The sequence below is a fragment of the Cuculus canorus genome, chromosome 3 (assembly GCF_017976375.1).
Source record: "Cuculus canorus isolate bCucCan1 chromosome 3, bCucCan1.pri, whole genome shotgun sequence".
Taxonomy (NCBI): domain Eukaryota; kingdom Metazoa; phylum Chordata; class Aves; order Cuculiformes; family Cuculidae; genus Cuculus; species Cuculus canorus.
The window spans coordinates 111,855,469-111,883,061 of NC_071403.1; the positions used below are offsets into that span (position 1 = coordinate 111,855,469).

The 27,593-nt window shown below is 38.0% G+C and overlaps 1 protein-coding gene across 1 annotated transcript in view; it reads left to right on the forward strand.

The window, feature by feature from the left end:
* The window catches only part of GREB1 (growth regulating estrogen receptor binding 1), a 64,834-nt gene that overhangs the window by 23,078 nt on the left and 14,163 nt on the right, over window positions 1–27,593 (forward strand). The window contains exons 5-24 of the mRNA XM_054062552.1: window positions 1,082–1,264; window positions 1,581–1,724; window positions 3,043–3,168; window positions 5,020–5,142; window positions 5,973–6,110; window positions 6,280–6,465; window positions 7,009–7,359; window positions 8,047–8,175; window positions 9,436–9,561; window positions 10,031–10,228; window positions 10,319–10,499; window positions 12,279–12,471; window positions 13,064–13,200; window positions 14,481–14,820; window positions 16,360–16,475; window positions 17,116–17,315; window positions 19,750–19,839; window positions 21,899–22,515; window positions 25,007–25,109; window positions 26,532–26,690. Of these exons, the coding sequence (XP_053918527.1) occupies window positions 1,082–1,264; window positions 1,581–1,724; window positions 3,043–3,168; window positions 5,020–5,142; window positions 5,973–6,110; window positions 6,280–6,465; window positions 7,009–7,359; window positions 8,047–8,175; window positions 9,436–9,561; window positions 10,031–10,228; window positions 10,319–10,499; window positions 12,279–12,471; window positions 13,064–13,200; window positions 14,481–14,820; window positions 16,360–16,475; window positions 17,116–17,315; window positions 19,750–19,839; window positions 21,899–22,515; window positions 25,007–25,109; window positions 26,532–26,690 (3,840 nt within the window). The remainder of the gene's footprint in view (window positions 1–1,081; window positions 1,265–1,580; window positions 1,725–3,042; window positions 3,169–5,019; window positions 5,143–5,972; window positions 6,111–6,279; window positions 6,466–7,008; window positions 7,360–8,046; window positions 8,176–9,435; window positions 9,562–10,030; window positions 10,229–10,318; window positions 10,500–12,278; window positions 12,472–13,063; window positions 13,201–14,480; window positions 14,821–16,359; window positions 16,476–17,115; window positions 17,316–19,749; window positions 19,840–21,898; window positions 22,516–25,006; window positions 25,110–26,531; window positions 26,691–27,593) is intronic.

The following is a 27,593-nucleotide window of genomic DNA, read 5'->3' on the forward strand; positions in this document are numbered from 1 at the left end:
TTTTTGCTATCTTCCAGTTCACTGAACACAGCCTTTTCATGTCAATTCTCTTGATGACAAAAAAAAAAGTTGATTAGATATGGGTAAAATAAGAGAAAATTTTCTTTGTAGATAAGAAGTACTTTTAGACATATATAAGTATAAATAAGATGTAAGTATTTTTGCCTTGGTCTAATGCAAGGTGCAAATTTCTTAGGAAATATTTTGGAAAATGGACAAAAAAAAGTTGTTTAAGAATAAAAAGTCAGATAGTCAGATGTGCAAGGAATGCTTTTTATTTATGGTGATAATGACATCGCCATCAAGAGCTCCTCTTTGAGGCTCAAACTGTGTATCTCAGAATGAGAGGAAATGGCAGTGTCCCTGGAAATGCCCCAACAAGCCTTGGTACAATAAGCTTCTTTACGTGTGAGGACTATGTCTCTTTTGTGTCTGTAAAGTTGCAGACACTTTGTTTCCGTAATCATAAATAGTTTAAACTGCTGTGAAGTGCTAACACAGTCTAGCCATAATTTGAGAAAGCTACTTTAAATTAAGAGCCCAGGAAGGCTTTAGTATTTTTTCCTCTCTAAAAATGCATCAGTGATAGGAACTTTGTACTTAAATATACTTACACCTAATTAAATGTAATAGATTAAATATACTTAATGTCTTGAGACTTAATGGCATGTTTAATTTCAGTGAAAGCCGAAACATAAGTAAAGCATGTAGTTTCTGTGGTGTTGAATAGGACTGGGGTTAAGCATATGATTTGGTACTCTTCAGTCAGAAACTTCTTGGCTAATGTTTCACAGGTAGGTAATAAAGAGGAATTGTGATCTTTTTTCTAGTAGGAGAAAATTAGAGATATGGCTTATTTTAGTTGTTCTGTAGACGTGGGCACTATTTTTGCAATCTGGTAGCCAAAATGCAATACAGTGGTCTTGATGCAATATTTTTTTGAGGAAAATTTTAATAAAAGCTGCAGTCTGTGAAGAAAAAAATATAAATACATCTTTTCTCCAGGAAAGAGCAGTTTTTGAATGTTATTGATAGTGAACTACTTCTCTCATTGGATTATATGTATTGTTTATTTTATCAGGCTTCTCTGGCAATTGTGTTGGCTGTGGCAAGAAGGGTTTCTGCTACTTTACAGAATTCTCAAATCACATTAATCTTAAACTGACCACTCAGCCCAAGAAACAGAAACACTTAAAGTATTATCTGGTCAGGAATGCACAGGGAACTCTGACCAAAGGATCTGTAATCTGCTGGAAAGGGGCAGGTAAGATAACGAAGCTGTCTTCCTCGAGCTCTGGTTTTCGTCATCCAAGCTTAACTATCACAGGGATTGGCATCTGTGTAAAACCTGAGACAGATCAGTTGAAAGAAAGACTCTTTAAAGCTAGGTGATTACTAGAGTGGCTGTAAAAAGCAATTGAGTGACCTAGTGTGAGGATGGCATGTCTGAAGACATCTGTTCCTCCTTTCCAAGTGCTGTAGCCTCTAAGTAATATTTGTGTGAAGTTATCAAATCAAATATGCAAAGAAAAAGCAAATGCCACTGTTGTCAGAGGGTAAGATGTTTCTCTTTTGTTAAGAGTTGAGAGGCCGGCAGTCTTCATCCAGCACCTGCTCAAGCACATCGTTCCAGCTGCCAGAAAGCTCAGGCCTCTCCGGAAGCACCACAAGTGAGACGCTCCCAACAGCAAATCCAAGTGCTCCAGCTGGGACTCAGCAAACAGGTACTGCTTTGGGGCAAAACACACTGGGTTACCCCCTACTGTTATCATGGAACGTGCATGTGTATTGTGTGTACTTGTGTGAGAGGGAAAATAAAAAAATAAAGAGGCTATCACCTAAAATAAAGCCAATTGGATAGATTTAGAGATATATTACAAATAAAGAAAACAGTCATACTTCAAAGGTTTCTCTCTGTTCATTTCCCTGTCCCCCTCCCCAAGGCTTATGGACAAAAGGTTAGCAAATAATAAAATAGCCAGGTGTTCTGGACCTTATCTCACTTCTTCACAGCTAAGGCAAACCAAATATTTTTAGAGCCATTGTCTTTAACATTGCTGAGAATAGTATTACCTTTCTCCAACCGTTGCTAATCTGGTCACAGATGATGAATGTTACAGGAACCAGTGTCATTTCAGTTTTATCTTCTGCTTCAGTCTGTTTTATGTTATGAACAGAATCCTCTTCACTGCAGACATTCTATGGGCATCAGTTTTTAAACTTCTGAGTTTTTCCTTCTGCTGAGAAAAGCAGCTTTAATATTAAAAAAACCCAAACTAATAATATTTGCGACCTTTTTTTTTGTATTAACATTTGTTTCTGAAACATTTACTTTCTTGTTAGCTTGACCTGAATGAAAGGTGATCAATGATGATGACTAGTGATCCCTCTGAGCTTCTTCATAATGAAAACAGCATTTTAGTGTCTTCTGACTGCTACAGAGATTCACACAGGAGAAGTGAGCCATAGCTGTTGGTGATTATATTGTGAGATAGAAGCCTGTTAAATAGTTGTGATGTGGAATATTGGTACCTTTCCAGAACAAAACATTAATCTCTTCATATTAGCAGATTGGCAGGTTTTTTGTCAGAGGTTATAAATATATATATATATATAAAACCCACATTAATTACAAGCACAATAGGTTTGAGAAAACCTCTTTTTAATGTTAAAAAGAATTTTAGAAACAGGATGTTAAATTGGAATAGAGGCTTAGTGGATTTTCAGTAAATTTTAAACATCCTCTCTCACTATCTTAGCTTGAGTAAACTTCATCTAAGAGCTAGGTTCCATCAGCAAAAAGCTAAAAGGTTTGATATATTTAATTGCAGAATTGGATTTTACCCGGATACTTAGTTGGGAGTTAGACAACAATTATCTGGTATGAGATCAGAAAGTGGTTTGTTTTATTCAGCATTATAGTCATTCTGAGCAGACCTGATGGCTCTATTAAAGTAAACGATCAAATGATCAATTTATTATATCAGCTGGGGATCTTTACCTGTAAATGTTTAATAAAAATTCTTTGGGTTTTTTTGCCAGCTGCAGCCGTAGATCACACCCCTTCAACAGCAGCTTTCAGCTCAGCAGTTTACAATGGCAAGGAATCGCCTAAGCAACAGTTGGTGAAAAATAACCTGTCTGCTCTGACAAGACCTTCGGTGTTAGGTATTTGTATGGATTTGTTGCTTAATAACCCTAAACTCAATATTCCTCAATATAGGTATAATAGAAGCATTGAGCAAATGGTATCATATAGTTTCCTATATGAATAGAAATTACTGTTCCCTTCCAAGTCCTTTCTGACCATAACACTTCTTTTCTATGTTAATTTTTGGAAAGAAAAGTGATATATGTGTCTTCAGCCATGGCTTTGTTACACTTCAGATTACAAGAAGCTTTTCATTTAATAGAAATACAGCCTAGATTCTGAATCCAGGTTCTTAAAGAATGTGTCAGTTTTCATCAATCTCCCTCGAGGTTTTGTGAGGAAAGTTAAGAAACATTTATAATTAATCACTCATAGCTTAATTCCTGTGTTGCAGTTCATCTTGGGATGGAGCACTAGACTTTGATGACTGGCTCCAAATTGAAGAAACTGTCCTCACTGCACTGTTATTATCATGATTTATGTTAACTGTTTTCTATCACAAGCTGTGACACTGGCTTATTTAAGCAAGAAAACTACTTTTCACTATAGCTAGAAACATGCTATACCTTTATTTTAAAATAAATCTTCCCAAATTTCCCTGCTGTCATCACAACCAAATTCTTTTTCTCTGCCCATTCAGATTCTTCATCTCTTTCTTCCACGCAGCAACATATTCTTGCCAATTCCTTTCACATGGATTACTTTCACATGCCAACATACCTGTGGGGGAAAGTATGGCTTTTTAAAATAGAAGTTCTTTGTGTTGCACTATCTTGTGACTTTTGTCACAACTTTATGCCAGGAAACTAAATTAAAGAATCAAGTAGCTCAAATGGCTGAATACTGCCCTCGCATGGTAAAAATTTAAAGGACAAAGTCATCTTTGAAAACCTGTACATAGGGTTCCTCTGCAAGTCAACAATCTTGTTCTAGAGCTGAAGATTTCGGGTTTATTTTTGATTTTAATATACTTTGAAAAATTGAATCCCCCTTTTTATATAACATTCTCATCCTGTCCTGAATTTTTTGTGGGATGAAACATTCTGTCAGGAGATACAGCCCTGACGGTATGAAGTAGCGTTACGACCTCTGCATAGTCATGTCCAGAAATAGAAATAGCTCAATTCTGCAAGATGCTCTGAGCAGTTTCTGGAGGGCTGTTGACTCTCAATAAATAGAAATACTTGATGTTAGTGGAGGATAATCATTCTAAGAGTTTTCAGGAGTGTGTAAATAGATTCAAGAAATCAGTCATCAGGAACTCCTAGAAAAACTGTGAGAGGATGATGTTTCTACAGACAAAGGTGTTGGAGCCACATGCGGATAGGAGGAAAGTGCAGAAATGATTTGCTAATGTGGAATAACTTAAAACCAGAGACAGCAAGAAATGGCAAAAATCCTGTAAATGTGAAAATTTTTGACAAGAATTCAGATCTTTATTAATATTACCCTAAAAAGCTTGAGAATTTTATTTTGCAGTAAGTTACGTGAAACACTGTGTAACGTGTTCAGAAATAAAAGGAGGAAAATGCTCACAGTGCTGACTGCAAAACAGTAAAACTTGTTAACACTTTTAGTATGTGTCATTCTTGCTACTTTATTCTTAGTACAGACTAGACATTCTTATAAAATAAGCGAAGTCTACCTAGATAGTTGATAATTCTCTGCATTAGGAAGTTCTCAGAAATTTAGATAGGGTATAACAATGTAAAATAAAAAGCATAAAAAGTTATTATATTCGAGGAGGTGACCCTGTCTACCACAGTACCTAATGTATGCATTTAGTCTATTAAAACATATCAAGTTATCATGCACAAAACTGAATGCATTTTATTCTAATTCTTTTCTGAAATATTACTGTTATCCAGGCACTTTAACAAATACAGGACCTCCAAAAAAGCGCCATAAAGGTTGGTCACCAGAATCTCCATCATCTACTGAAACTTGGAACTTGCAGCTCAACCCACAGGCTCCAAATAGAATTAAAAACGGTAAGCTGTATCCAAGAGAATGATAAAGTTTATTTTGTTATTGAGAAAATAATGCAGGAAAAGAGGCAATAATTTAGACACATGCAGATTCGCATTCGAGTTTTGAAAGGTGTTTGACACCTACATGCTCACCTACATGTGGGTGCTTCATTTCCATTGATTTCTTTTGGAGGTTATGAGCTTAACCCTCATTCAGTCATTATTAATAAATCCCCAACAGGTGCTTCTGTCCATCTTTAGGCACCAAAACACCTTTGGGATATTACAGTTAGTGTCATGACTCGGGTCAAGGTACCACCCATTGTTTCAATTATTTGCCAGCGTTCTTAGCACTTGGAATTTATAGTCTACTTACAGACCAGAGTGATATGCAGTGACATACGCCTGCCTCCTCAAAAGTATTTTCTTTTAATGTGCTATTTACATTAAAATTGCCATAAAGAAGTTACAATTAAGCAAACATTAAATTTTAATTTTTAATTATGATGCAGTTTATAAGCAGTGAAATTAGTATATCATACAGAAACACAGAAATCGTAACTATGTGTGCACTGATATCACATAAGTCTCTGTATACTTGCAATAATACCTGAAACTGTTTATAAGCAACTCAAAATCTTTAGATGCATGTGTGATGTTCAATGTCACAACAATATGATTAGTCCTTCAAGAAAGTTAGCATAATAATACAGGTTGCAGTATCAACTCATGAAATGTGAGATGTAGCCATAAAAAGCACTTAACACTGATACCAAATGTGGGTATAAGATCATGTTTCTTTGATGAAATAATTAGAACTGACTTCAGTAATGATATGTCTACAATCTTAGATGGAGGAAGCCTGTCATCTTTACCACATTCTGCTTTGGTGGGGCCAGCCTCATCTCCAATGGTGGGCTCAGGAGAACCGGTCTCAGTTCCTGACAACTTGCTGAAAATCTGTAAAGCAAAGCCAGTTATTTTTAAAGGTAACCCGTCCCACCCTCCACGACAAGATCTCATATCTTTTTTGTAAGAGATATAAAGATAGGTCCTACTGTAAACTAAAGCTGTCCATTTTACTATTAAAACTGTTTAATGCATACATGGGAAATGATGAAATTAATGTGACGTGTACAAACACTGTTTATTTTGTAGGTCATGGAAACTTCCCATATCTTTGTGGGAACATTAATGATGTGATAGTGAGTCCTTTGTTGTACACCTGTTACAGAAATTCACAGTCTTTATCTAGAGCGTACGAACAATACGGGGCCTCCACAATACAGCCTATTTCAGAGGAAATGCAGCTCTTACTGACTGTCTACTACCTTGTTCAACTAGGTAAGAGTATTTTACATGTAGATAGACCGCAATGAATATGTTACATGCTGGCATATGAGAAAGGGAGTATAATAGCAAGACAATATTAAATATTAGAGCTTAAATATTAAATATTAAAAAGTCTTCATGATGAGGGTGATGAGGGTGGTGAGGCACTGGCACAGGTTGCCTAGAGAAGTTGGGGATGCCCCCTGCCTGGAAGTGTTCGAGGTCAGGTTAGATGAGGTTTTGAGCAGCCTGGTTGAGTGGGAGGTGTCCTTGCCCATGGCAGGGAGGTTGGAACTGTGTGATCTTTAAGGTCCCTTCCAACCCAAACCATTCTATGATTAGTCTTAGGACATGTGGTATTAAACATTTTCATTCATAGTAATGAAACAAAAGTACATAATTAGTTCTTGAAGACTAGACAGATTGAAATATAATCATACAAAGTTCAACTGCTGCTATAATCTCTGAGGAAGTATATATTTTGGAAAAAAGATTGTTTTTAACTCAACAGTTTTGTTTAATTTTTTTATACTGTTTTCCTCTTCATATTTTTAGCCTCAGACCAGGTCCCTTTAATTGAGGATTTGGAACAAATATTCATGCGTTCGTGGAGGGAATCACACCTATCCGAAATCCGTCAGTACCAACAGGCTATCCCACAAACCTTTCCTCAAGTACCCAGCCAGATCGCAGCGGTGACTTCAGCCCAGCTCCCCTGGCTGGCAGGACTCGCAGCCAGCTCCTGCAATGATAGTGTCCATATCATTGAGTGCAGCTACTCTCTGGCTGAAGGGCTTTCAGAAATGTTTAAGCTGCTCATGGAAGGAAAATTAATGAAGACAAACTACGTGGTGATCATATGTGCCAATAGAAATCGAGCCATTGATTCCTGCATTGTGATAACAGGTGAGATACCATGAGTGTATCTCCAGGCAAAACAGAGTTATACAGTGCCATGAGGAGTTTGGATGGAGTTTCAATAAGCTGCCTCATAAAGCAGAGTTTCAACCAACAAGTACTGGGTTTGGATGTAACCGAGCTGAAGCTGCACAATTGGGCCTCTGCCCAGTAGATTGTGTTCCACCTGCGTTATGCTTTTTCTCACCAGGGCCAACTCTGCTACAAACAGTGTTGAGTTACAGCACACACAGTGCATTAAGCTCTCCTCCGCTGTGTGTCTGGGATATTACTGCAAGCAGAGGATTGAACATTTTCTTAGCTTCTAACAGATGAGTCGTTCCTTTCAACCGCCTGTTGAGGGCTATGCTGATAGTTACAAAAATGGTTTGAATAGCCATTCAGAGATTCATTATGAGTATAGGATAACTGACATTCCCTTTGACTATTTGTATCTCTTATTATATACTACATCAACAAATAGTTCCTAAAAGGGGAAAGACACACAAATAATTATAAAACACAAGTCTATCTTGCAGGTGTCTGGTGCATACATGTATAGAAGAAACAAAAGACTCACGTCTGCCATTAAGAGTGTGGTGTTCACTTAGATGGGTGGTATTTTTATTATGACTTAGAACATTTATAGTTCGGTTTGAAGTGCTTTCAAAATTACTTTTTTGTTTTGTCTTTTAGGAAAGTATCAGGCAAGAGTTCTGTCTGAGAGCATGCTCAGTCCTTCAGACTACCAAAAAGAAGTTAACTATCAGCTGGTCACAGGGAAAGTGGAAACTTTGGGGTCCTTCTTTAGCACACTCTGTCCAGGTACCTAACAGGTTATAAAGAAACATGTTTCCAAGTCCCTGAAAGTGTTAAGTCAGAGAAAATAGCTGTACTCATTACCTTTCCAGAAGCAAGATTTTAATAGAAATATATAAAAAATGCAGGATAAAGTTGTGAAAGTACATCTGAATTGGAATTCCTCCTAAAAATGTCTATTTCTAAAATCCCTCAGTTTCATAAAAATGTACCGGCAAACAGCTGAACATATTATTCTTAGCTTTGCAAAGCCATCCATATACTACGCAAGTGCGTATCCATATCCTAAGCACGTAATTAATTTCAACTGCAATAGAACAGAGTTATTTTATCAAAGGAAGGATTTGTCATATTTGTCAGTGTAAATGGGATGTCACAACCCCCTTTGTCATTCATGTCATTTTGGTAAATCTGTACTTAGGTCACAGGAACCCTTCTGGTTATGTCATGATATTTTGAGTAGTCATTTAAGAGAAACTCATTTTCCTGGAACCGTCATGTAACGTTACTGTTTCTGCTCTTAGTATCTTCAAAGTATGGTTCTCAAAATCACTTTTGCTGTTGTTTGAGCAGATCGAGTAAATGGGCATCCTAAAAATTGCTGCCATCAACAGCCATTGGATTGCACTTCTCAGGGCAGACTCTGCCTTTCTGAGCTGAGGGCAGACGCCTTCAAGCATCTTTTCGACTGCAGAGAAAATACTAGATACTCGGGAGACGCATACTGTATTCACTGCAGAGCTTTCACTTATGAGCAGGGCCCCTAGAATAGGATGTATTTGCAGATAAGCATAGTTCAATAACACATTTCTTGCTTGCTTCAGCGTTGCGTGCAGGTACAAAACTTGTATTTCTCTTTCAGCTTTAGAGGGACTTATTTTTCTTTCTGTATCTAAAAAATGTTAAAAGATTTAAAAATATTTATCACATTTTCCAAAGCTTCTTGTAATCCTTATTAGTGAATAGCGTAGCTCCATAGTCTGAACATCAACTAAGCCAGTTTCATGTCTTTGTTGTTGCTGTTTAGCATCAGGTCTTTGAAGCTAGTTTTCTACCATAATCCATAAATGTTCTAGCCAGTGATCTGCAGAGTTGATCTGTCATTCCCTGACCTGATTTGCATTTTATTAGTGATATGCTGTAAAAAAGAATACAGTAGAAAATAATGTGAATGTACCTATATGAAGCAGCCAATAAGCCAAATCAAAATAAAATGCAGCTGTTATTTACGTGAATATTTATTCCACTATCCCTTCAATTTGATAGAGGGTGACATTGATCTTTTGCTGGAGAAATTTTATCAGGAAAACCAAGGGCACATCTCTTCATCACTTTCTGCTTCAGTGAATAAACCAACAGTGATGAATGGAACTGGAGCAGCTGTGTGTACAAGTAAGTAAGGAGAGATTTCTAAAGAGCTGGCAGAGTAGGGTGCTTAAGACCAGGTCTCTAGATGTGGAGTTAGAGTCATCTAGGTAGAGTCCTAGGCTCTTGAAGGCAAAGGTTCTGAGGCAAACAACAGCTTATGTCTTGGGATATTCTGATTGACACTGATGGATGTTCTGCTTCATTACACTGGATATTTTAGTCTTTGAAGCTCTAATTCTCAATTCTATGGCAGCAGAATGCTATTGCACAAATTCACTTTCATCTCTCAGATGTCTAAGAGACTTCTAGAACTAAAATGCCCAAATGTAGAAAGATATCTTTGTATATTCCATATAGATTTTCATAAACTGGAACTCGTGTTCATAAGCAAAGTATCCTAAGCAGTAGATCAGTTATTCTTTGCCAGACTCTGACATTTTGCATTACATTAGACTTCAGGCACATATCTAAGCAGAATTTTGCCTTTTTCCAGGTTATGAGATTGAACGACATCAGATTCGTCCATTCCAGCTAGCAGTGGCTCAGAAATTGCTGTCTCATATTTGCTCAATTGCTGACTCCAGCACACAAAATCTTGATTTGGGTTCCTTCGAGAAAATTGATTTCTTGATTTGTGTTCCACCCTCCGAAGTGACTTATCAGCAGACTTTGTTTCATCTCTGGCACTCAGGTGCTCATTCGTTAACTTTGTTTTAGATTTGCAGCAAATTGCTAAATGCATTTGGATCTGGAAATACTGACATTTGTTCCATTTCCTTAGGTATTTTATTAGAGCTTGGATTAGAAAAGGAGCATCTTACAAAGCAGAGGGTTGAACAATATGTTATGAAACTAGATGCAGAAGCCCAAATTAAATTCAAAGTCTTTTTACAAAACACTATGCAGAATCCACATACACTGTTTGTCCTAATCCATGATCATGCACACTGGGATCTAATGAGGTAAGAAAACTGCAACTTGTTTTTAGAGAAATTATTATTGTTTGCTTTAGCTTTCAAGATCAGCTTTCTGATTTATCCCTTCCTTCATCTTTGCATCTTTCTGCTAACTGTCTCTTCACATGCCTTCAATAAGCATCTTTTCTTTCAAGGTCCTTCATGACTTATTCTCATCCTGCATATTATGTTATGCTTCAGTGGAACATTTCAGCTTTCCTTGCTCACCATTCTTATCTTCTTTCAGCCAGAGCTATTGTTTTTTTTTTTGGCTGGTTGTCATTTGTACAAAAGAAAGCTTCCTGTGAAAGTACACTGAGATCATTATCCTCTGTCAGTGTCCTCCGGGCTGGAAAACACGCAAAAATGTTCCACAGCGAGTAGACAACGAGTGAGCCAACACTGCTGCTTCTTTTTTTAACCAATTGGAAATTTTCCAGTATAATGTTCCTTTTTTTTTTTCTATCCAGAATCACTGATTTCTAAGAATTGAAAGCTTCTGTGAATACACAGTAATGTCAAGTAGACCTCTCAGGGAATCAGGGAGGTTTCTGTCCAATGTTCCCCGTTATCTCACTTGCATAACTTATTGCTTCCCTCCTACAGCCCTGTTTCCTTGGCTCCTCAACAATCTGCCTGCTGAGAAGTTGCTTTTGCTTTCTGTCTCCTGAGGCACTGGGGAGCTTGGGGAATATGCTGAACTCCAGAAACATCAACATGTTCCAACTTTGGGGACATGGTAGTGTTTCTGAAACCAAAACCTACAGAATCTTGCTTATGAATGAAATGATAAGGTCTTTATTTTTGCATGCAAGGGGTTTCCTGTTCAACTCCTGATATCTTAGGAACTTATTTGAGCTGTTACAGTGGTCACAGGCTTTAAAGAATTTATAATTTAACATCCTTGAGTGGCAGGGAAGTACTCGCATTGCTGCTTAACTCTGAGATATTTGCCTCATATCTGATAAAGATATGTAAGTGCCAAATATTAAGTGACTATTCTGCAGAGCAGAATTCATGCCACCTAACTGAAATCAATTAAACGAGGTACCTAAAAAGGAGAGCAATTGCCCTGGATTTGCTCACGTATTCACAACAGAGACATGGGCAGACTTACATCATGAATGGACACAAACAATTCTGGAGATGCTTATCCTCTGCTGGTAACAGAAGGATCTTACGGTGAATAGGCTTGTAACTTAGTCACTGCAGATAAATGCCAAAAATAAAATACCATGAATTTGGACTGAAGTTTTACACCAGAGGAAGAAATTGACTGTAGATCTGCAATTACTGGCATTTGCCCTAACAATAAGTATTCTTTGCCTTCGTAATAGCTGTATCACAGGTAGTTTCCCTGTGGATTTCTGTCATACTGGAGTACTGTCTGCAATTTTTATCTTGATTTTTGTAGGTAAGAATTGTATTTTCCTAAGGGCAGCACTAATAATCTGGCAAAAGTTACTACAGGACTATGCATCCTTTAGTAACTGTCAAAACATCAGCTTCCTTTCATCCTTTATCTCTTGCATTCTGTTTGCTGTAAAGGACTGGTAATTTGCAAGCTAGGGAGCTAAATAGACTTACTTTCTGTTGCAGTGAAACAATTTGCATTTCTTTTCCCATTTCCCATCCTTCTATGCAACAAAAGCAGGGCAAAGAACAGAGTCCTAGGTTTCTTGTATGTGTTTAACTTTGATTTCGCATCCAAGTTAAAGCTATTCCGCTGACAATTGTTCCCTTGTGCTGATCACTTTGGGGAGTTTTGGGTTTCTTTTTTTGCAGTGCTATGCACAGCCTTTATCCTCAAACAGATCTGTCTACGGGACTTGTTGATAGACTGTTGAACTGCAGGGAGGTGAAAGAGGCACCAAATATTGTGACCCTCCATGTGACTTCCTTCCCTTATGCGCTGCAGACACAGCATACTCATATCAGCCCTTACAATGAGATCCACTGGCCTTCTTCGTACAGCAATGTAAGATGGATGCTTTGAGGTGCTTTTGTGGGCTTTTCTTAAGTTATTTTGCTTTTGCATACTTGGTGAAACCGTGGAGGCCCTGTGATTTTTGTGAACGAGAATGAAGTTTGCATGGCATCTTTTTCTTGTTCATTCTGTCGCACGTTCTTTTCCCCTTTGCTTATCTTGCAGTTTCATCCTATTTTTCTTAGTTCTTTTTATATATTCTATATACTGTAGTAGCTCTGCTAAAAATTTCTGAGCTACATAAATGGAAACCATCTGCAAATCTGTCTCTAGTGCATTATTGCATAAATGCATGTACACACATGGATTTTCTTCATATGTGTGCATATTTATTCTAAACAACTATTCTGTGTCTGCATATGTATGTATAGGGAGAGAGATGAAAATAAAGAAACAGGGAAAAATTGAATCAAACTTCTTTTCTCTCAAAAAATTCTCTTTCTTTGTCTTCTTGTTTTAATACATCTATGTATGCTCATTAGAGAATGTGATTGCAAATATATCACATACTAATGATTAACTCTTTGTGAACTAATAATTGACAGAAATTGCCTTTCAATTTTTATTGCTTCATTTGCTCTAGGGCGTAGACTTATACCATGAAAACAAGAAATACTTTGGACTGTCAGAATTCATTGAGTCCACCCTCTCGGGACATAGTATTCCACTGCTTCGGTATGACAGCTCATTTGAAGCAATGGTCATGGCTTTGGGAAAAAGGTACAGTGTCCTTCTTCACTTAACACAAGAAATGTAGGAAGTATGTTCTTGTGACTTTAGTTACTAGTTAGAAACCTATTTCTTTTTCTTTCTTTTCTTTTTGTCACTGTCCCACAAATCAACAGCGTATTCAAAAGCATTTAACTCTCTCTTATTTTATCTTTCCATGTTTTTTTTGTATATATTTGGCCTGTAATCTAATCAGTCTAGGCTGGTTCATACTATGAACATGCCCACTTTATGGTGTATTCTCGCTTCTGACCAGTAGCTACTTCTTTATTATAATAATTTAAAGCTGCATCATCATGTAATTTTAAGTATGTTATTAAGTTTTTCAATGTTATCACTTGCTGATCCTGGCCATTATATATAAATTGTGTATACTGCACTTGGACCAGAGAGGTAGGCATATCAGAGCTTGATAATACATGATCAGTTTTCCTTGGTCCCCGTGCAGCAAGTCTAAAATCACTGCTAAAGAGCCGTGACAAATTGTGTGCATAGATGCAGCTGGGGAGGAACTCTTTGGGGTCTGGAAGAAGAATGAGAGGGGACAGAATCTTTTGCGTTTGTACTGCTAACTGGGAGACTGAATGCATGCACACTTAGCTGCTTCGTCTTGCTACAGGGTGCTATGGAGCTCTGATCGAGCATATTGGGCACTTTTCTGAGCAAGCCAAAATTTCTCATTATGTTTTGCACCTGTGTTTCATTTTTGTGAATACCAGAGCACAGGAAGCTCTTGCATATCCATGTTTCTCCCTTCCGTAGACTGGGAATTGAGAAAAGATGTACCTCAGCTTGAGAATTTGGGGTGTTCATTGGATGAGGCCTATGTATTCAGTCCTCTGGGAAACAAGAGTGAATTGTTTCATGGCTTCAGTAAGAAAACAAGAGAAAAAAACCCTAAGAAGAACATATCGTGAAGAGTACTGTTCTCATTGATAAGTGCATTCATTTTGATTGGTGGTGTTACTGAGTGTATTAGCAATTATTCTGTGATAGATTTTGTAACAGTGGTAAAGTCTTGGCAACTTGAAGTGATGTAACTTTACTGAACTACTTGCTTAGTAATTCTTTGCTAAGAGACAATGCCAATTCCAGTTGTGAAATGATGCTTTTCTGAGACTATTCGGCTTCAATTTGGTGAGATTCTGTTGCATAGTAGATATGAAGGATTCTGTGCAAGAAAAAATCCTGAGTTTACTGTATTTTATAAAACATTAGCTTTTTCACTTTAGCCTTTAATACTTCACTATTTAATTCACCATTTATTTCAGGTTCCCCAGATTACACAGTGCAGTGATAAGGACTTTTGTCCTCATACAACACTACTCTGCAGCTATGATGGCAGTGTGTGGTCTTTCTCAGATGAAGAATTACACCTCAGTTGAAACTCTGGAAATCACCCAAAACCTAATAAACTCTTCAAGACAATGTCCTAGTGGTCATGGCCTCATGGTAGTGTTGAGAATTCCATGTACTCCGCTGGCTGCAGTGGCATATGAACGTCTGTATAATGTAAGGGAAAGACTAGCCCTTGAAGATAACTTTGAAATAATCTTGGGAAATCCTAATTCTGGAATCACAGTAGGGAAGCGCTTTGTGGAACAACTAAAGGTAATTCGCAGAATAACATGTACTGGGAAGCTTCGTTAGATGGGTAGGCAGGGAGACTTTACTGGTGAGAGTAATGGTCATAAGCTAAACTACAGGTCTTACTAGTGAAAATAAAAATTACCATAAGGAGCATGACTTTTGTTTTTGTTAGACATACCATCTGTGACTCCTCTGTTTATCCTCTGGTTAATACTTTATTGGAGTTTTAACTAATATGGATAAAACTTGGCTTTCAGTAGCAACCCTCCCAAACAGCCGAACTGCTTCTATCTACAGGGACCATAAGGAGTGAGGAAAAAAGCCAAGCAAAATTGTCACAGTTTTAGCAGAATTTTCTCACAAAATCATCATAGTGCAAAAAGATTTGCATCAGTGACCAGCTGAGAGTTATATTATGCTTTTTACCAGCAGATGGCATCACTGAATCAGTGATGTTGGTATGGTTGCTCGAACACCCCCGTATTCACAGCTCAGGACTTTATGCTTTCTGAACCATGTATTGGTGTACGGATTAATTCATATTCATTGGGTCTAGCGTTTTGTTTTATCTGTGTAATAAAAACTTCTGTTTTTTCCTTGCTTTTTGTAAAATTACCATAGTTTATATCAAAGCCAAAATGTATTTACATTCCAGGATAGTGTAATATATACACAGTACCCTCTGTCCTGTGTCTGACTCAATAGAGGTTAGACAAAGTCATTTGAGATCCAGGACCTAATGCTGATCCCATTCTGCTATAAATTAAGCATAACTCATTCTGAAAAATCGGTATTAGTTCTGAATCACATCCTGGTTATCTTCTCTGATATGCATAATACTGGTAAATGCATAAATGACAGAAGCCGAGTTGTCATGCTGTTGGTCCTACTGTGCATTCCTTATCTGTAGATCAGTTTTACAGCAAAAAGGACTGACTGATGTAGGTAAAGCAGTGCAGCCTGATGCTGAATAGTCAAACAATAGGTCTAGTTATCAAACTTTTTAATGAAGTTATCAGGAAAATTGACAGCTTTGGTGGAGAGACTAGCAAGTGAGGGTAGCAAGGGAGGATAGTGGTATGTGTGTGTTGAACACCTCCAGCTTTTTTCTGTTCCTTGAAGGTGAAAAAGTGTTGTTCACTAGCTCATTTTCTTCCTTGGACTCAGACATACATACATTGTCTGCCACATGAAGCAGCCCTCTGTACTCTTCTCTCCCCCAAAGCTCCTGCTCAACTTTACTGTCCATTGTGCCATGTCCACTCTACCCATCCATGTCCTGGCCTCAGTGCTAATGCATCTGGGAAGCTGGGAGGCTTTTCAGACTGGAACATGCTTTCCCAGTCTCCTCAGACTTACAGCAGGCAGATTGCTATCTGTAATGCTCTAGGAGTTGTGCAATCTACCTATGTTGAAATTGGCTCTGCTCTGTGGCTTCCCTTTGTGGAACATCCATCCGCTCTACAAATTGATTCATATAATGGATAATAAAAGTATATATTTCTCTTGTTTTATTTGTGCTGTATAGATATGTTCAACAGCATTTCATACCTTATACAGGTCTGGCAGAAAATCGAAGATGTAGATTGGAGGCCACAGACCTATTTGGAATTGGAAGGTTTGCCTTGTATATTGATATTTAGCGGTATGGATCCACAAGGAGAGTCTTTGCCACGGTAAGAAGATCCAGTATTTTCTCAGTGGCCATTTTTTATCCGTTGCTTACCAATGTCTAGAGATCAACTGTGTAATTGCTTGTGGGGAAAGGAAAGAGATTTTGATATCAAGACGTTTCTTTTCCATTTTTGGGGAATTTTTATATCATACTGACAAACTGCATATTATTAATAATAACCTCCTGTTTATTGCAAGATATAAATAGCTTAGAAAATATTATGAGAGTTGTCCCAGTTTAGAGGAGAGAATAAGGGTATGTAAAAAAAAGTATAGCTTCTTCAGATACCTTAGGGTAGCTGAGACATCTGCATGATGCTGGCATATATGCTACGGGATGTGTGGAGAGATCAATGACTTCTGGAGTGGCAGCTAGAAGCTCTAGAACCAAAATGGTTATTCTTTTTCTTATGCTAATGCTAATGGTAAGTGCATTAGGTTAAGCTGCATAACTGGATTAAGAAAAATAACAGTGTATACATCACAGTGGTAAACTTATTAAGCACAAAAGCTGTACTATGTTCTATCTCATCTGTAGTTTAAATAGACTATGAAAAAATTCCCCTTTGTCCATGTTTGTAAAAGAAATAAGGGAGTATCTTCCAGTGTGTTTTCATACTAGCCCCTCTTGTTTCTCTCCAGATCACTGAGATACTGTGACCTACGTTTAATAAATTCATCTTCTTTGGTAAGGACAACCTTGGAGCAAGAGCTTGGTTTGGCAGCATACTTTGTGAGCTCAGAAATTCACACAGAGAAAGCAGTTGTGAATGATGTGTTAGAAAGTGACCCTGAGAAACTAAGCAGCACTGATAATGAAGATGAAGAAATAGCAACGGAAGGTATTATTAGTAGTGATAATAAAAGAAGCTGTAAAATGATTGAGTTGTATTAGAAAAAAAAGGATTGTATGGATACCTACTTAGTGAGAGTTTCTGTAGTTAGCCTCGCTGAGTGACCTCTGCTCCTCGGTTTTGCTTCACCTCACTGAACCTGTGTTTTCTCACCCTCTCTGCCTAGGGACTGCTGCTGCTGCAGCATTTTAATGTCTTGTAGTCCTGGTAATGCATCTGCTCTCTCTCTGTTTGACCCCCTTCTCTCTCTTTCCTCCCTACCTCCTTTGTCCTGTATGTTCTGGCAGCCACAAAGTGGAACTTGAGTGGGTACATCCAGTGATGCTCGCTTTTCAGAGTTCTGCGCTGTTACCCTCCCGGCAGCAGGGAAGTGTGTTCTTTGCCATGTGGGAAGCAGTGACTTGATCCCCTCTCTTATTGCAGGGGCAATTCCACCTAAGTTGTCCCTGTCTGGTGCTACCGAACCTATGCTTACATACTGACAATGATGATTCCTTCCAAGAGAATTGTATATAGTACAGCTGAGTAGTCAGTAGTTCGTAAGGTATTAAATAGTATGGCTAGAAAATGTATCTGAACATAGTAACTACTGAGTATTCCTTGAAAATATCCACGAATTCATAGACTCATAGAATCAAAGAATCACAGAAGTTTCCGTGTTGGAAGGAACCCACAAGAATCATTGTGTCCAGCTCCTGTCCCTGCAGAGGACAACCCTGACATTCACACCATGTGTCTGAGGGTGTTGTCCAAATGCTTCTTGAATATTGCCAGGCTTGGTGCATTACAGCTTCCCTGGAGAGCTGTTCCAGTGCCCCACCACCCCCAGCGAGAAGAACCTTTTCCTGATATCCAGCCTAAACCTCCCCTGGCTCATCTTCCTGCCATTCCCTTGGGTCCTATCGTCGATCATCAGAGAGAAGAGATCAGCACCTGCTCCTCCTCATTCCCTTGTGAGGAAGCAGTAAACTGTGGTGATGTCTCCCCTCATATTACTCCTCTTCAGCTTGAACAGACCGAGTGACTTCAGCTGCTCCTCATATGGCTTCCCCTTTAAACCCTTCACCAACTTTGCGGCCTCCTCTGGGTGCTCTGCAGTAACCTTACATTCTTTTTATACTGTGGCACCCCAAACTGCACACCCCAAACTGCACACAGTACTCAAGGTGGGGCTGCACCAGTGCAGAGTAGAGTGGGACAATCACCTTCCTGGATCTGCTGGCAGTGCTGTGCTTGATGAATACCAGGACGTGGTTGTCCCTCTTGCCTGCCCGGGCTCACTGGTAGCTCATGTTCATATTGACAGTGTAGAGTTGGTGAGTTCATAATTTCTTAAGAGCAATTAAGAACATATAAATGTGTAAACAAACAAAAATAATTTACCCAGGAACTTCTGGGTTTATTTTTTTGAGTGATAGTTAACGGGCGTTATCAGTTATTGTTAATTTCTTTACATTTTTCTTTACTGTCTGTTGTGCCTTGCAGCTGTGGGGAACAAGAGATTTTTATCCCCATAGGTTATTTAAATCTCAAATTGCTTGCCTTCATTTCCTATTCTATGCTGTAAAGAGGAAGAAAGCTGGTTACTGTTCAGCTATTAAGTTCTTACTCATTGATAATAAGGAGGGAAGAACAAGCAGAACAAATGTATTTACTTTAATCATGTATGTGTTCTTCATAGAGGAATGAAATACCTGAGGTCATATTCACACTATCTTGGATGTGATGAATACTTCTGTCCCTTTAGTTGAAGTATACCAAGATCGTATGTGATCTGAGTCAAATGGGCACCTAACGTGTTAAGTGTCTAAGTTGTAAGGCTGCTTTCCTAGCCCATAAAATATTGGATTCTCCCCCAGAGTTTAATTCAGAACACCTGAGACAACGTAGACCTTATAGCCTAAGCTTTGTGCTGACAGTGTTTCTGTCTCTGTTTATCATGGTAAACCTGTACAGAAACAGGCATTTTAACTTAGAAATCTAAGCTAGGAACCTCAAGTGAATGTCCATGGATATTCATCACCAAAAGCTGAGCTACAATCTGGCCATAAAGCTGTAATGTATGAAATAGGAAGTAATTTTATAACATATTGACAAAATAGAGCTTTTTGCCTGTTGGTTTCCCTGACACTGAGTGACTGTGAGGGAAGACAGACATTGGATAGAAAGAGAAAACATGGTTGAGACATTGATTTTGTGAAGCTATTGCAGCTTGGTATAGCTAAATTAGACCATAGGCTGATCCAACATTACATGGTAGGAATAGATACTCTCCACACTGAAAACAGTGTCAGAATGAGGACAAAAGCTGCACAAATTCTTGTGTGCCTTTCCATACTTTGACAATGTAGCTGTGCCTTCTTACATGCTTACTTAAATTATATTTTGTTTTTGTTTTCCCCTACTACTCCCCATGAAACAGGTTCTACTTCAGAAAAGAGAAGTCCTATGAAAAGAGAAAGATCTCATTCCCGTGACTCTGCTTCTTCATCTCTTTCTTCAAAAGTTTCCAGTAAGACCTTAAGATCATCTCTGTTAAGTTACACTAAGGACATAAAAATGACCTCTTATTCAGCTTTTTAAAGAAATAATACAAGGCATAAATTACTAAGTTTTTGGTAAGACCTATATTAATAGGATCACTAAAGATAACTTTAAAAGAAATAAGCATCAGACTTCAGAAATATAAGAAAGAAGATCTTTTCTTTTCTTGCTTGGAAAATAATCATAGGGTACGATGTGTAAACCACAGACTTCTTTAATATATGCCACTGAGGTATGAATCCTCAGCTGGTGTTGTGATGGCTGAGAGTGTTCAAAGCTACAAAAATTTATGAAGATGAAGACATGCTTGACCATTTTATAAAATCTTGTGAAAATCTATAGGAGAAAAAGCACACTTGAAGTCATTGGTATTTTTGCCTTTTTGCTATTGCTCTGGAATGTTTACTCATTAATTTTGCGCTGTCTGAAAGCTCTTTCAGAGATGGACAATTTTTAAAACCTTCAGTTCCTTTTTAATCCACAAATTGATATAGGAGGCGTGAGGCAATGTTGAGAACTAAACCAGCTCTTTTGTCTGATGAATTTGTTTGCATGCTTTTTATGCAGATAATATTAACTGGAGAGTTAAATAAAAGTGGTAGATTTAAGTTGTACCATAAGTTCTTAGGAACTGCGATGTCATGCAGCTTTTTAAAACATGTTATTTTTTGTCAGTAACAGTAAATATTTTTGATGTAAGTGTGATTTTCAACTTGGTAACATGCATCTTTGGCCCATGATTTCTCTTCTACAGGCACAGTGGTCATTACAAAAGGAAAAAAAACTTGAAAACATTTGGATAAGTTTCATCAACACTTTAATTTTCAAAGTGTTTCTTCTTCAACGTTGGGCTGCTTATCACACCACAGTGTCCCTGTGACCTGCCCGTGGCTTTGTGGCCTCAATTTGTCTGTAGTTAAAGAAATCTTTTTTTAAATTTCCTTTTTCTCTGCTGTTGGATACTGGTATTTTGAGTGATACACAGTGGTTTGACTTGAAGCAATTAATATTGCCAGTGATATATTTGTATTTATTGGTAATCATCTTTACTGGCTACTGCAGATTAATATGCAGCTCGAGTATATCCTGCTATTTATTGAGACCAAGGAAACTATGGACTTATATTAGTTCAAAATGTGTGTGTGTGGGAGGTTGAGAACCAAGACTACTGTTTTCATCATGAGAGGAAGGCTGATTTTATCTATGTTCAGCTTCAGAGAGACATTTCTATTACCATTTGGAGACTGATTCCTCAAACAGTTCTCAGTCTACTCCAAAGACTGTGAAGTACTTGCATCTGCTCTTTGTAATTCACTTGAGCATTAAAAATACTCAGAACCACTTAAAACGAGGCCTTAAGCTTTCAAGAAGTCTTAGTAGTTAGAACATATGAGGTAAAAGTATACCAGTTTCAGAGTATCAGCAATTAGCTTTGGGGTATATCTACATGACATATTCAAGGCCAACATCTGTGAGTTCAGCGTGTGCTCTGAGCTGACCGGAAGCTGTATGAACGCATTAATGCGTTACGTAGCACCAGAGACTTGAGCCAGCTTTTATCAGATCAGACTAAGTAAATGCAGCAACGACGCAGACATGAGTGTCAGATCACATCTGACTCAGAGCTGAGGACTGTTTCCAGATGTCTTTCTATGTAGACGTTCCTGTAGTCTGATAGGGTAATAAACATCCTGTAGTCTGATGGGGTAATTCACTCCATCCTGTACTCTGATGGGGTGAATATGTATTTTCTTACAGTCTCTTAAATGATAGTTTCAGTAATTTTGTAGTTGTCTTGAGTGATGAAAGTATCCCATGATAGGAATAGATGAAGGAAGCAGAGGACAGAACAATCACTGACATCTTTCCTACGCTCTTCAGTATTTTAAAAAGCCACTTTCTGTGGCAAGCAAGAACAAGGGTGGGATTGCAATGTGCAATACTGTCTGAATTTGTTTTCATTTGTTTAATATGACATCGACTAGCCGAGAAAGTTGCCGTATGTTCAAATACAATTTTTCTTTTAGTTGCAGCATTCTGCAGTGAGTCATCTCCTCCTTTAACAGCAGCAGGGGATACAGCAAAATCCCCTCACCATGTCCTAAGCAACAGCACTGAAGAAACTACAAATAACTATGAAAGGCAGAAGCAGAAAGTAGACAAGGGGGCACAAACAACAATCAGCAAATACTTGCCATCAGTAACTGAACAGCCAGATACAAAACAGAATATAAAAAGTGCCCAGATTTCCATCACCTCGTCATCCTCTTCACCTTTCTCCTCCTCGACCTCCTCCTCTGCACCTACTCATAACTCCTTCATCCTACAGACGTCTCAATGCGCCATGACCAAAGCATCCAAACAACCTCCTATAGTTTTCCTGCCCAAACTAGTTTATGACATTATTACTTCTACAGACAGTAGTGGACTTCCCAAGTCATCTTCCCTCTTGCCCTATCATTCTGTTATGTGGGCAAGTTCTTTTCGCCCTCTTATGAGTAAGATGATGACTTGCACGGAACAGTCTCTATACTACCGCCAATGGACGGTTCCCAAGCCAATCCATATGGACTACAACAACAGAACTGAGGGCAGAATGGACACCTTTCACCCAAGGAGGCTGCTGCTGAGTGGGCCACCACAGGTGTGTAATAAGAGCAAAGTATTGTCATTGATTTATTTTGTTTAATTTTATCATAATCTCAGAAAAAATAGATAAGTTATTATTCATACTTGAAGGGTTTGGGTTTTTTTGGTGGAGATTGAGTTGCTTATACTTTATTTTCTAATCCCATCTCATAAAATAATCTTCCTTTCTTTACTGTTAGCCTGAGTTCAAATACAAAGAAGCTACAGTAATGTTAATTTTCTGTTGGTCTCTCTCCATTAAAATGTTTTAAAAGCTAGTTTGCTTAAGAGATAGATTTCATGTATAATTTCAGTTTATTAAAGTTGAATATGCATTTACATTGCAAATAAAAACCGAAGATCTTCACAACACCACTGTCTAATGATCAATCTGAAGCAGCTGGGAGTTTGTAATTAAGTTATTTTCTCTGTTTCCTCCACACAATAGACAGAAATAGAAGCTCTTGTAAATAACAGGTGCAAGAAAACCAGTTCACATTAGCAGAGGCATATTTGCAATCTGAGTAGATGACCCGAGACTTTTAAACACAGTTTGAAAAGACATAAGGAAATGGGTACAGTCCTAGGAAGTTCCTTCTCTTCTAAATTCTCTGAGAATGTTTAGCACTTATCTCTGAGCATGATATCTCCTAGTTCAATGCACATATTACATGCTAAAGGTAATATTGTGCCTCTCATGTTCTGAAGTGTGAAACAAAAAGATAAGAGACACCATGCCTACATATATATGTCCTGTGAACCTCAGAAGTTGAAAAGAACAAATCCAAGCCAAGACAAAGACCCATGTTTCCAGTTATTCTAACATCAAGCCAAAGAATTAAAGATAGTTACTGATATAACTTGCCACATGATCCACTCTTCTATTCCCATCTATTGAAAAAGGAAACGACAATCTTTTAACAAACAAATGTATTCCATTGTTATGATGCAGTGGAATAGAAAGACTTTTCTTATTGGGACTGCCTGCAAATGTTACTGCAATTCATAAAGGATTCCAGGAAGTACTCTGATAAGCAGTCTTTGGCTGTCCATTCCTTTGATCTAAATTGTCCACGTTTGCCAAAGATTGAGATATTTTGTGATCAAGAAACTGAACTTCATACTCAGCTGCAGCATAAAACCGAATACATCCTGAAAGAGTTATTGTTCATTTCCATCTCAGATGTAGCCCAAAATCTGATACCACTTTGTAAAATGAGGCAGTTGCAGCAGAATGTGTCATGGCTATAAACTGGAGAGGGGCAGATTTAGGCTGGACATAAGGAGGAACTTCACCATGAGAATGGTGAGACACTGGCACAGGTTGCCCAGGGAAGTGGTGGCTGCCCCATCCCTGGAGGTGTTCAAGGCCAGGTTGGATGGGTCCTTGGGCAGCCTGATCCAGTGGGAGGTATCCCTGCCCATCATAGAGGGGTTGGAACTAGATTGTGTTTAAAGTCCCTTCTAAAAAGTCTCATACTATTCTATGATTCCACGATTCTGTAATAGTTTTCATGCTAACCTCCCCTGTGCAGATGAGATGCTAGTCTTAAATTTTCAACTAGACACCAGTGCCATTCTGAGGCTGAACTATACACACGCACAAGAAATCGTGATGAGTTCATTCTCCTGTGAGAGAGAATAACCCATTGCTTACTGCTTCCTGTTCAAGTGTAATGGTTTGTAAAGCTGTCTGCTTAGATATGGCATTATTTACTCGTTGTTAGCCCCAACAAATTTTGTGTGGAAGACACAGAACAATCCATTGAGTGGATGACATGGGCTGTGTCTTCTATCATTCAGCTGAAAAAACACAAAAGGGCAGTAATTCTATGGTGTAATGAAGAGAAAATGTGCATCGTGTGTTAGTGGAGTAAAAAAGAAAGGAGAAAGTTATAATCTTACGATGATTTTAAAAGGTATTTTTAAAAGGTATTTTTTAAACAGCAGAAGGGAAATAATATATTTAAAACACAAGAGGTAGAACGATGCATTGTTAAATATATAATGTCTTCCCGAAGTGGAAGTGGCCTGCAAAAGTTCTCCTGTAGATGCACGTGACTTTGTTCTTCAGGATAGTCACTATACTTCACTAGCAGTCAGCGTACTGGTAAACTGGGCATATAGAAAAGGGCTGAGGTAATTCTTTAGTTACCTTATGATTTGAGGAGTTTTCTTGGAACATTTTATGAGCTCGCATGGATTTTTAGAAGTTCATTGCTTATGTAGAAACTATAATATCAGGAGAGAAAATTCTCGTCTCTGGGCTTGTGATTAGACTTGTGATATAAAATGCATTTTCCAGACTACGTTTCTGCAAAGAAGGACCCAAACTGTTGAGTGTTTAAGCATTTCATTTATGCCAAGGAATATACAAATACAGAGATATGCAGGCACTGAATATTAATGTTCAGTTTCACTGCAGCTGCAATTTCCAGATATGTGGAAAAGTAACATGTTGAAAAATGAATGTTTACTTTTGTATTTTCTACTTTATGTATTTACAGATAGGGAAAACAGGTGCCTATCTGCAGTTCCTCAGTATTTTGTCCAGAATGCTGATTAGACTGACAGAAGTGGATGTTTATGATGAAGAAGATATCAACATTAGTAAGTTCTTGATATAAAAGTGTTTGCTTATGGAAACGGTAGAAAATCATTATGTTAAATTGGAAAATAATTGTCAGTATATTCTATGCTGTTCACCCTTGCAGTTAATTTACATCATTGAAATATTTTAAGAAAATTTTTGTATGATCTTCAGCGGATAAATAAGAATATTTTACTATTTTATTTATCACTTAGCATTTACTCTTACTCTCAGTAAGGAAACCATATATCTCTGTTTTTCTTAAGAAGCAATCAACAGCATTTATATATATTAAGTGTTATCTAGTCACTAGTTTTGAGTTTAGAATTTTGTGGTAAAGTATATGAAAAGAATCAATGACATTCTGGCAGATATATACCGTGAGAAGCAATGTCGTATTTTTGCTACATGAGGGAGGAAAACATTTCCTGCCCTCTCATAGCTATTTTTAGTCCAAACTTCCTTTATTTGCACTGTATTACTCCCCTGTGTTTCCAGATGTATTCATGTAATTAAAGGCTGGATTACATAGAAAAATATGGGTGATATTTTATGGGATATATTGAATTCTGCTGTAAAACCACATCCAGAGACAGCCGTGGAGAGTCCCAGGTGGGTGCTACCCACCTGCTGGCTGCCTCTGTCAGACCCTGGCTGGAAGCTTTTCCGTCATTTCACTGTTGGACTGTGCCTCAGCTCTTGTCTCTGAGAGCTTTTGTGGGGCAGTACCCAGGAGTTTTTCTCCACACTGAGCTGTGCTTGAGAAAAACGCAGTTATCCCCCAAATTTGTGACAAAACCTGTGAAAAAGGTGACCGATCTGCTAGGAAAGCTTGTGCAAGCAATTATTTGTATTTTAGGCAGGATTTTAGAGATAAGTCACAGTCAGAGCATGAAGATGATTTCACCATCTGACTAAGTCCACCTGAGTTTCATATTTATTTTGGGTGCCAAAAGACAGGGTCACACCTGTATTAAATGACCTTTTAGTCTATACTCATAGATATGGACTTGGGGCTCTTTACAGCAGTTTATAGCTGATCCCTAAACTGAACTCCTCACTGCTGTCCATTTTACTCTTGTCAGGTCTTTCATCCTCTTGACAGAGGTAGAAAAATATTTTTCAGGATTTATGTATATTTGGGGTTTTATGTCAGCTAAGCTGTTTCAGAAGACGGCATGATTTCCCTGCAGATTGTACCAATCACCAGCTGCTCCAGTAAGATTGTGGAGGTTTTAAATTGATTTAAAGTTTAAAAGCATTGCATTGAGGTATGAGGTACAATTATTCCAAGGTGTGTGATGCATAATAACATTGCTTTCTCAGAAAGATGAAAGAAAAAATTATGCAGGAATAATAGTCATAGCAAATCCATCTATAGCAATATAAAGAGCTTTAAAAATTGTAACTACATGAATTCTTATTTTTCAATAATATCATAGACATAAAAGAAGAATCTGATCAGTACTACCATCAGCCTGGTGATATGTGGCCGGAGTTGGAAACGTTTAAGAAGATGCCTTTTGACTACACTATCCATGACCCGAAATATGAAGATGCAAGTCTGATTTGTTCAAAGGTTCAGACTATAAACAATGAAGGTTAGAATTTAAAAGATCTAGATTGTTGTATATACATATATTTAGTTGTTTTTAATGTGAGAATCCCTTTAAATTTCTAAACAGAGTGAAATTCTTAGAATTGTACTTTACTAAGTAATAGTGAAAAAAGATTTGAAGTTTTCTAGATGAATCACCAGAGTATAAGCCTTATAAATGTTTTATAGAATATTAAATAGGTTGTCTTTCATGAAAAAAAGCTCTGGTTCCACAGTAAGTTTGTGTATTTGAATGATCGTCCTGCTCTGTAGCAATGAAGTGACTTATGTAAGTAAGGTTATTTACGTACTTAAAAGTGTTCATAGGTTTATGTTTTAGGTTTTGGTTCAGATTTGGAAAGCATGAGATACGTATGTCCAGATGTAGATTCCTGCAGTACTGAGGTGAGAATTAGTCCTCTGGATTAGCCAGCTGGACATACGCTAGCCCATGGAGCTGGGTAGAATGTACCCAGGCGTGTTGAGGGAACCGGCCAACATCGTTGTGAGGCTACTGGATATAATTCTTAAAAGGTGGCAACAATTGGTGGAGGTTCCTTGGGGCTGGAAAAAGGAAAATGCCACGCCCTTCCTATACAGGACAGAAGGAGGACTGATGCAATTACAGCCTGGCCAGCCTACCCTCAGTTCTCAAAACAATTTATGGAACAAACTCTCTTGTAAGCCGTGTCCAGACCTGTGAAGGACAGGAATGTGTTTGGTAGCAGCTAGACTGGATCTGTTGTAGGCAAATTGTGATTGGTAATCGTGGTTGCATTTTATGATGAGATGACAAAGGAAGACCAGTGGTTTTATCTTCACTTCAGCAAGGCTTTTGTCACTGTGTTCTATGATACCCATATGGCCAAAATTGGAGAGAAATGGTTTGGATAGAAGGATTCTAAAG